This window comes from Osmerus mordax, chromosome 4 (assembly GCF_038355195.1).
Source record: "Osmerus mordax isolate fOsmMor3 chromosome 4, fOsmMor3.pri, whole genome shotgun sequence".
Lineage (NCBI taxonomy): Eukaryota > Metazoa > Chordata > Actinopteri > Osmeriformes > Osmeridae > Osmerus > Osmerus mordax.
In genome coordinates, this window is record NC_090053.1 from 19,374,366 (window position 1) to 19,385,129 (window position 10,764).

General features: G+C 48.0%; 1 protein-coding gene across 1 annotated transcript in view; it reads left to right on the forward strand.

Annotated features, from left to right (window-relative positions):
• Positions 1 to 876: 876 nt before the first annotated feature.
• banp (BTG3 associated nuclear protein) overlaps positions 877 to 10,764 on the forward strand; it is a gene marked incomplete in the record, with an annotated part of 20,302 nt that continues 10,414 nt past the window's right edge. Inside the window, 10 exon segments of the mRNA XM_067234571.1 lie at positions 877 to 970; positions 2,614 to 2,692; positions 2,818 to 2,918; positions 3,054 to 3,256; positions 4,200 to 4,301; positions 4,416 to 4,588; positions 5,298 to 5,537; positions 6,440 to 6,598; positions 8,678 to 8,808; positions 9,461 to 9,532. Coding sequence (XP_067090672.1) covers positions 2,620 to 2,692; positions 2,818 to 2,918; positions 3,054 to 3,256; positions 4,200 to 4,301; positions 4,416 to 4,588; positions 5,298 to 5,537; positions 6,440 to 6,598; positions 8,678 to 8,808; positions 9,461 to 9,532 — 1,254 coding nt within the window.

Here is a 10,764-nt window from a genome sequence, read left to right on the forward strand (position 1 = left end):
TGAACTTTACTCCTAATATAACAGATCGTTTACCCATAACGGCACATAAATTATGTCAATATGAGTTATTTCATAGGCTTGACATAAATCCTAGTAGGCTACCAAATGAGCGAGTAGATTGTAAAACTGACAAAGGACACTACGCTAATCACGAAGAAATGAGAAACACTGAATAATGTGGAAAATGGACTGTGTAGGCCATACACATTAAATTGACTAGCTATGTATACTTCTATTTTGTAGATTTCATCAATAAATTCTGGTTTGCCCTTTGCCTCCATCTTTTTCATTAATAGTTTACTTACCTATATGTTGTTTTCTAGGATATAATTCTGCATTTGACGGCCCGTTTCGTATTTAGTCATTATGTTAACTTGTTATCCAGAAGCCTACACATCTATGTGTTTTTAAATGAATCTGGGATCTATAATTCCAATAAAATGTAAAAAATTAAATGACGGCGTGCTTCAAATGTTTTGTGTGTGTGTGTTAGGCTACCTAGGCTGTAGGCTTATTACATTGATGCATAGCCTATATTGTATTTTCAAAGAAGAACAACGCGATTAATCTGCATTTGATGTCGGGGTTTTACGATTAAAGTACAGACAATACCCACTCCGTCAGTTTATGGGGCACCAAGACAAGTTTGTGTCAAATATCGAAATAATATGGGTGTTTCACAGCATTGACCTACTTTTGTTTTTCCGTCAATTATAGCTGTAGGAAATCGAACGTAGGCTACATATTTTCACTAAGCTATTTTAATCACATGAATTAATGTTTTAACTTATGTGAGAAGTTTTCACAGCGGAGACAGATTCGCTCCACCTATCAACCGCCCCCAACTCAGACTCTGTTGACTGAACCAAAGGAACCAGGGGAACAAGTCGAGGCGCAGGCTTTTCTCTCGCGAGGAAGGACGCCGTTATCGGAATCCTTACAAACAACACGAGAATTCATCATTCACACGGTAATATAACCGAATCTTACACGGTACATATCAGGCCGGCAGAGGTGGAGATGCTGGATGCCTTCAAATCGCATCTTAATTTTTACGAAAGGATCAACAACAACACACATTTGATCTAGTCCTCGGCCATGAAACAACCGCCAAGGCCTAGCTAGCAATTAGCATGCTCAGTAACCTTCCTGCATGTGTTTCTTAGCTAGCTAGCAAAATACTGTAAGCTAACAGTCTGTCAATCTGCTCACCAGCTCTTGTGCGGCTAGCTAGCTAGATTGGATTTCACTGTGCTTTAGCGTGATTTTACTTTGCGTCCTAAGTCAGGTTCACGTAGACTTATCATTAGCGAGTAAACACGCCATTGATTACCCTTATAGAAATAAACGAATGTCTAATAAAGCGTTCGCTAGTTAGCCAGCTGGCTAGCGCGCGCCTGTCGGTACCAGTCTGCTGAAATAAGAGTTGCCAGTTGATGGTTGCCAATTTAGCAACTTCAAGACTCTTGAAACAGTGTTGCTGACAACATGTTATCCAAGTTAGCAACTTGCTTGTGGTGACTTACAAACCCATAATTCTAAATGTACTCGCCCTTGGCATAAAATGATAGCTAGTATTAGTGAGAGAGGCAGGGTAAATAGTGCTGGACTTTTGGTGTTCCAACCCAGTAGTTCTTGGATGATTTTGGCGTGTATGAGTTAGCAAGCATGCTATATCAAATGAATCATGAGATATTATCGAGGTCATTCCGAAATACATCTCCGATCTGAGGCCTTTTCTAGGTTTGTGTTCCTTATACTTGTCATAATATGACTCAGAGATCACCCATATCGACTGTGTGGTCTAGCTGCCCCAACAGGTGTAGTCAATGGGTCATGCCTGAATTTGAGAACATTTTAAAAGACATTTTTTCAATCTGTTATTTAAATTACTTATCTAGATTTCCGTCACCGACTTGACATCATATTAAAAACATTGGGTAATTTACATTAATGTGACTCCATATTATTAACTCATTTTTACATATTCTCTTACAAAGTGACCCAAAACAAATTACATCATTTATTAACATCCTACTGTCCACCTGACAGCGAAGGCCCTTGCATAGAGAAGTAGATGTAGATAAATGCATAGCCATGCAATCGCACAAGAGATGTTTTCTTTACTATAAGGCACATTGAACTGAATCACTAAGGCACTTAGTGTGTTGTGTCACCTTTTCCAGCAGTATTGTGTGTACACCTCATTAAACCCTGTGTCCCCGGAGTCAGTGGAGGTGGTTGCTGTTCTGCTTGGGTCCCAGTCAGGGAACGGCTAAATGAGGTTAAATTGCTCACAGCTTTTTTAGCAGTGTGGTGACGTGCGCCCTCTTGTGGAATATAATCTAGTTTGGGTGACATAATCATTAGTACGCAGTAAATCAAACTTTTAATTTTTGATTGATTTGATATGATTGAAAAAAAAAAAAAAACATGAATTTAGTATACCACAGATTTTCACGTGCATGGTATTGTTTCCGTTTCTTTGAGTTTCATTACCCGTGGTTGTAATGTCAAATTAATTATCTTAGACCATTTATTGCATGTCAGGTATTTGGAATACACATACATTGTTATGTTTGCAATATTTTGTTTCTGCCTATGGCTTTACAGGTCTGAATGATGTCAGAGCAAGACTTGGCAGAGATAGTCCAGATAGCGGTGGAGGATCTAGGGCAGAGTGACCAGACAGGTAAGAGTCAAATATGCAGTCCCTGACAATATTGTGTCAATAACTACTGTAAATGAAAACAAATAAAAACACAAACTATTAGTTTAGTTTGTGGTTGTGTGACTTTGTTCTAACTGTGTTATCAGACATGTCATGTCATGTCATGGACAGTCGTGAGGATGGCGATGACAAACCCTTGAGGAAGCGCCGGAAGATGGAGACCAGCTGTCAAGATGCATCAATCAAGGTAACTCCCAATGCCAGGGTCTAACTGCTGACTAGGTGTTTTGGTGCAACACAGCATATTATATACTGTTAATACTGGTTAAGGTTAATACTTTTCCTTTAAAAAAAGTGTTCTGCCCCCCCCCCCCCTTCCCAGGCCATGTTGTGCTCCTTCAGCCAGACGATCTGCCAGCGTCTAGACAGCATGGAAACCAAGCTGCAAGCTGTGCAGGCCAGCTGCAAGGCCCTGGAGAGGAAGCTGGACGCTGTCACCAGCAGCAAGAACCAAGGGCCCATCCAGGTGCCCATGGTGGCTGGATCCCCGCTGGGGGCCACCCAAACCTGGAACAAAGTGCGCTGGTGAGCTCTGGGAGGGGAGTGAGTGGAAGAGGAGAAAAGGCTGTATGTAGAGGTTTTCCAGTGTGTTTGAATCTCCTCTCCCTCTGTGCAGCGTGTTTGAATCTCCTCTCTCTCTCTGTGCAGTGTGTTTGAATCTCCTCTCCCTCTGTGCAGCGTGTTTGAATCTCCTCTCTCTCTCTGTGCAGTGTGTTTGAATCTCCTCTCCCTCTGTGCAGCGTGTTTGAATCTCCTCTCTCTCTCTGTGCAGTGTGTTTGAATCTCCTCTCCCTCTGTGCAGCGTGTTTGAATCTCCTCTCTCCCTCTGTGCAGTGTGTTTGAATCTCCTCTCCCTCTGTGCAGCGTGTTTGCATCTCCTCTCCTTCTGTGCAGTGTGTTTGAATCTCCTCTCTCCTTCTGTGCAGTGTGTTTGAATCTCCTCTCTCCCTGTGCAGCGTGTTTGAATCTCCTCTCTCCCTGTGCAGTGTGTTTGAATCTCCTCTCTCCCTGTGCAGCGTGTTTGAATCTCCTCTCTCCCTGTACAGCGTGTTTGAATCTCCTCTCTCCCTGTGCAGCGTGTTTGCATCTCCTCTCCTTCTGTGCAGTGTGTTTGAATCTCCTCTCTCCTTCTGTGCAGTGTGTTTGAATCTCCTCTCTCCCTGTGCAGCGTGTTTGAATCTCCTCTCTCCCTGTGCAGCGTGTTTGAATCTCCTCTCTCCCTGTACAGCGTGTTTGAATCTCCTCTCTCCCTGTGCAGCGTGTTTGAATCTCCTCTCTCCCTGTGCAGCGTGTTTGAATCTCCTCTCTCCCTGTGCAGCGTGTTTGAATCTCCTCTCTCCCTGTGCAGCGTGTTTGAATCTCCTCTCTCCCTGTGCAGCGTGTTTGAATCTCCTCTCTCCCTGTGCAGCGTGTTTGAATCTCCTCTCTCCCTGTGCAGCGTGTTTGAATCTCCTCTCTCCCTGTGCAGTGTGGTCCCTCAGACTAACGTGATCGTGAGCAGCGACCGGCAGAAAGGGGCGGGTCAGGAGGATACGCGGGGGGTGGAGTCTCTCGAGAATCTCCTCAGCAAGTGAGTGACGACCCCCCCCAAACCCTCAGGGGAGGCTCTTATTACGAGTGTGCGTGTCCTCTTGTGTATTTGTGTGTGCGTGTGTGTGTGTGTTAACGTGTGTGTGTGTTTCAGCGCGGTGGGCGGGAGGAGACAGAACACCATCCTGGTGAAGGTTCCAGCACCGGAGGACAGCCAGGAGGAGCAGGAGAGCGGCTCTGAGGCCAGCGACTCCGTGTCCAACAACGGGCAGGCCAACAGCGCCCAGAGCACCCAGAACGTCACCCTCATCACGCTCAACTCAGAGGGTAGGGCCAGACAGAGCACACACACACAGTCTCACACGGGTACTGTTTCCTGCCAGGTGAGCCATCTCTCCCGGGATGAGATGGCATGCCTGCTGGAGGGGGTTTGTCTGGGTCGGACTAACACAGGAAGGGAAAACACCATGTTCGGCCTGAGTTGGTGCATGCTGGGAGATATGACTCAGAGGAGATTGAGTCATTGGTCACAGGCACTCTGGACCCTCTCCACGCCTGTCTGAGCCGTCTGTCAGGAGTCGTGATGAGTCATGCATGTGCCATTGTTGTTTTGTGTGGTTTTGTTGACATTCCGTGGTCAGCTTCAAAGAGGCTCCTGTCATTCATTTATTTGCAGCTGTGAGTTATCCCCCTTAGTCGGTTACTCCCTTAGTCAGCAGCGCAGGCTGGAGGTTACTCTTAAACATGAAGGCTCATCATTTTGTTCCATATCACACTTTCTTGACCTTTTTTGAAACAGTTATTTACTGTCGTTGATTGATTATGTAAGCCTAGGGAATCATTGATATACACTGCATACAGTATGAGGTTGGTCTGCCAGTTAGTACCGGCGGTGACCCCACGAGGGCGCTGTGGTCTCGCGTCTGAAAGAGAGGCTTAAAAACAACCCCGACGACTTAACCCTCAGCGCCTGGCTGTGTGTGTGTGTGTGTGTGAGACCTGTGTCCTTGACAAGCCTCTCTCCCGGCGTCTGCAGAGGACTACCCAGGGGGCACCTGGCTGGGCGACGACAACAACCCTGAGATGCGCGTCCGCTGTCCCGTGTCCTCGGCCGACATGCTGCACATCAGCACCAACTGCCGCTCGGCGGAGAAGATGGCGCTGACCCTGCTGGACTACCTGTTCCACCGCGAGGTCCAGGCCATGTCCAACCTGTCGGGACAGGGCAAGCACGGCAAGAAACAGCTGGACCCGCTCATGATCTACGGCATCCGCTGTGAGTCTAGCACAGACCCCGGACTGGCCCTCTGACACTGAGGCAGACACCTGGGGCTGGGGGAGAAGGGCTGAGGCCAGGGTTGAGGTTAGGGCTGAGGCCAGGGTTGAGGTTAGGGCTGAGGCCAGGGTTGAGGTTAGGGCTGAGGCCAGTGTTGAGGTTAGGGCTGAGGCCAGGGTTGAGGTTAGGGCTGAGGCCAGGGTTGAGGTTAGGGCTGAGGCCAGTGTTGAGGTTAGGGCTGAGGCCAGTGTTGAGGTTAGGGCTGAGGCCAGTGTTGAGGTTAGGGCTGAGGCCAGTGTTGAGGTTAGGGCTGAGGCCAGTGTTGAGGTTAGGGCTGAGGCCAGTGTTGAGGTTAGGGCTGAGGCCAGTGTTGAGGTTAGGGCTGAGGCCAGTGTTGAGGTTAGGGCTGAGGCCAGTGTTGAGGTTAGGGCTGAATGATATTTATTGCAGTCTGTGTATCTCCCCTCGGCAGGGTAGGTGTCTGCCGAGCCAGATAGGGAAATGTGTGTGTGAGTATGAGTGTGAGTGTGAGTGTGTGTGTGTGTGTGAGAGCTGGAGCACCTGTCCTACCTGCCTGAACAGGACCCCCCATTGTTACGTGAGGGTTAGAGGAGGGTAGTCCCTCCCACGCTCATTCCTACCCTCCCAGCCTCCCTGCCCCCTCAGCTGGCCCCTGGAGGCCACATGTCGTCATGCAGCATGAAGGGAGACGTGCTCAACAATCCTTGTCCCGCCTCATGTCCCACACTGCCAGCCCTAGAAGGGATATGACCATTTATGGTCAAAGACACAAAGAGTCGAGGAGAGGTGTTCCAGCCACACACAAACACCAGTCGCCGGTTTTCTATGTCTGTGATCTTTTGACTCCAGCCCCCCCCCCCCCCCCCCCCTCCCCCCAACAGGTCACCTCTTCTATAAGTTCGGCATCACCGAATCGGACTGGTACCGGATCAAGCAGAGCATCGACTCCAAGTGCCGCACGGCGTGGAGACGCAAGCAGAGGGGCCAGAGTCTGGCGGTCAAGAGCTTCTCCAAACGCAACAGTGGACAGGGAGGCTCAGGTACAGCACACACACACACACACACACACACACACACACAGAGACACATACAGACACATACCTACAGATATATGCAAGGCCGTACATATACATGCATATAGATACACTCATGGATGTGCATATACTGTACACACACACGGACAACAGGGCTTGAAATGAAATGTTTACTTGGTGGCACTGGTGCTCCCAACTTTAAAAAGTTATAAAGTTATAAAGTTATAAAGTTAGGGGCACCAGCAAAGATGTAGTAGCACCCACTGAATATTAAGGAGCACCACAACAAAAACGTGTATGTTTATTTTGTGCGCTAGTTAGCTCCCTGTCACGTGACAACGGAGCTCAGTGACGAGGAGTGACTGGCGGCTAATATTTTCTGCATTAAGGTTTAGAACGTCAAGATTACGTTTATTTCGAGGCTCTCAAGTCTCACGCATTTCAACACGCATTTCACACGCTCTCTCTCGCAAACACGTGTATTTTCACGCTGAGAAGTAAGGGATAACTTGTCCCGCTATATTAGCGATTGGAGAGCATTTTGTAAAGAAATCAAAACAGCTTGCACCATAACGATTATTTGTACTCGCACAAATGCTCCCAAATATATTTTGAGGTCGCACAATTCAGACACAATTTCTGGAACATATGCGACCAAAATGGTCGCATTTTCAAGACCTGGACAATCAATCACTCAAATGTACAAACATACATAAACAAGGACACACCCCTTTTGACCCATGTATCTGTGTAAGGGTCAAAGATCTGGAGTGGGGTGTTTCTAGACCAGATGGTTGTAATCTCCACTCAAAAGGCCGGCAGGCCCTACCACTTATCCACACACACACGCACACACACACACACACACACACAGCCTCAGGCAACATACATCCCTTAATGTAGCCTGCTGCCGCAAACACACCCTCACACACACCCCATGGGCATGTAAACACATACCTACATGTATATGTTCACACACACATACAATAACATTTCATTTTCTCACACGCAAACACACTTAATCTGCTCCGACACTACTGGAGCGGAAAGGGTGGAGTTATTTATTTACGGACCGGGGGGGACAAAGAGGACTCCCTCTCAGAGAGCCACCTGGCTTCTTCCTCCATGTATATTTACACCATCCAGCTCACAGCGCCGTTGAAGGATGAGCGAAAAGGTTCTCCCAGTCATCACACACACTGTGTGTGTGTGTGTGTGTGTTTATCTACAGTATTTAGTGTTCTATTTCTGTAGCTAGTGGAACTCTGCTTACTGTCTTTGACGGTGTATTTTCGGAACAAATCCTACTTAGATAATTGCACTGAAGCTGCAGACATAAACAAATTGCTTCCAGCTGTAAACAGCGTGGATTATAATAATAATGTAATATATTCATTTGCCAGACGCTTTTATCCAAAGCCACGTACAGCACAGGGGGTATTTGAAACCGCAACCTCTTGATCTTCAGTCAGGATCTGTAATAACCGCTGAGGTACACCCTCTCCTACATTCAAAATATAAATTGGTTAAATGTTTGTTGATGGTTGGCTGAATATGTTTGTAGGTGTCTTCACGTTGGTCTATACTAGGATAAACTGGGTTAAACTAGGCTAGCCTGGGATAGGCTTGACCCTGTAAGGCTAGACGGGGCTTGAATAGACTGGACTAGGCTAGGCTGGAGGGTTGGACTGGGCCAGACTGGGATAGGATAGGGTGCTGGGCTACTCTGAGCTGGACTAGACTCGACTAGTCTGGGCAAGGTTCTGGCTTGGGTGGGGTGGAGTTTCACTGTGGGGTGACAGTGTGTGTTTAGACAAAGACTGACAGTTTGCGTTTGCTTGGCCACGTGTGTGTTTGGACTGGTTGCTGGAGAGTCCTTGTTGTGTATTTAGACGTGCTTGATGAAGTACAAACAGCCCAGCAGATGTCCTGGGAGACAGCCAAACCTTCCCAGGAGGTGAAGATGGTTGACCTGTGTGTGTGTGTGTGTGTGTGCGCGCGCGTGTGCGCGTCCACTTCCAGTTAGTCAACTTTTAACCTCTTGACTCTAACTGAAAGTTCACCTCTGTGTCTCATGCCCTCCAGAGGGGGGCGCTGTAGGGGAGACTGCCCACCTGGAGAGTGCCACCCAGCAGACGCTGCACTACACCCTGGCCAATCCACAGATCCAGCAGGTCCAGATCCACCGCATCGGGGAAGACGGACAGGTTCAGGTGGTGAGTGGCCAAGACTCTTCCTCCTCTCTCCCGCCAACGCTCCCTCTCTCTTTCGCTCTACTCATCCTCCTCCCTTTCTGTTTATCTCTGCCCCTCTCCTAACTCAGCCCTTGTCATAAGGAAATCCCAGGTGTGTGTGTGTGTGTGTGGAGGGGAGGGGGAGGGGTGTAAGGAAGACCACCTCACCACTTTAAAGACACTTTGTAACCTTTATTCACACACATTGCCCACCCACACACACTGAAAATGACACACACACACTCACACACCCGCACACTTACAGCTCATCACAGGAAGTCGCTTTAGGGGGTTCTCCAGGCTCAGGGATTGGTCGACCCTCTGACAGCTGCAAGGGTCGGAGGTCAAGGTCAAGTCAAACAGAAGTGTGGGTGGGCGTGCTAGCAGGAAGTGATTTGTCCAGACCTGCCTCCTGAGCACCTCCATATGTTCTCAACCCCCCCCCCCCCCCCCCCCACACACACACACACACACACACACACACACACACACATACATACATACATTATAAACAACATTTGATGTAATCTTAACTTCTTTCTCTATTTTCTCTACCGCTCCCTCTCTCTCTCTCTCTCTCTCTCTCTCTCTCTCTCTCTCTCTCTCTCTCTCTCTCTCTCTCTCTCTCTCTCAGATTCCTCAGGGTCATCTCCACATTGCCCAGGTGCCACAGGGGGAGGAGGTGCAGATCACTCAGGACAGTGAGGTAACCGCATGTGTGTATGGGTGTGTGTGAATGAGAGTGATGATAGCAGTTCAGATAACATTCCGATGAAATGGTTGTTGTCTCTGGCAGGCTAACTCATCATGCAGTCTGCCTTTCTCTTTCTCTCTCTATCAGACTGTCTCTCTCTCTCTCTCTCTCTCTCTCTCTCTCTCTCTCTCTCTCTCTCTCTTTGATTGTCTCTTTCTTCATCATACTGATTGTCTCTCCCGATCAGACTGTCCGACTGGCTTCCTGTCTGTCAGCCTTTCTTTCTCTCTCAGTCCTGGTAGTCAGGTCCTCCTCAAAGACATCCAGGACCGCCTGCTTCGAACAGCCTGTTTCTGCTGCCTGGTAACAGCATCTGTTAGTAGGGTCTCAGCCAATCGTAGCCAGTTGGTTCTTGTGGGTCACCTGCACCATTGTAGCAGTGTTCTCCTGAGAGAACAAGAGAACCCCACCAAACATCTGAGGGCAGTCTGTCAGGAGTTACAGCTAGCTTGCTGAATAAGGGTGGTTAGCAGCACCCTATACTAATGGTACATTAACTACCATAGCAATACCAAGAGTAAAAACATTGTACATAGGAAGTGCTATGTAATGACATGTTAGTAAGTGTCAGCAGTGCAGGTTATTGCAAAAGGGTAAGGGCATGTTGTAAAAAGGTAGTTGAAGGTTGCCAAGACAACATTATACCGCGAAACCGCCACGAAGCGCAACTACACATCTGTCGTTGTGACCGGGTGCTTCGCAAACACTCTCACCCACACATGGAGAGTGAGCGAGGAGAGAGGAGACGGGGCGAGATAGGGAGCGAGGGACGGAGAGAAGGAAGGAGCGAGGAGAAACAACAGAAATAGAGGAAGGCAAGCTCCAAAGCTTTTCCTGCTCTTTGTGGAGGAAGCCAGAAAAAGGCTTCTTTTTTTTTCCCTCAATGATATTGTTTGTTTTTGGAGTTCAAAGCTTAGCAACAGAACCCCTGTTCTCCAGCCAGCCTGCCACTCTGAGCCTGGTTCATTAGAAGCAGGCTCTTCTCATCAAAGCCGCGGGTCTCAGCGTGTTGGAGGAGGAAAGGAACTGTTTTGGAGAGATTACACGATTCTCTGTCCATATGGCTCTGCAGACAGACAGGAAAACGGTCTAGAAACAGTCTAGTAAGGACTATGCGGACTGTGGCCAAGGGTTTGAGTAGAATAAACAGGGAGCATTAGGTGTTGGATCATGTGACCTTACTT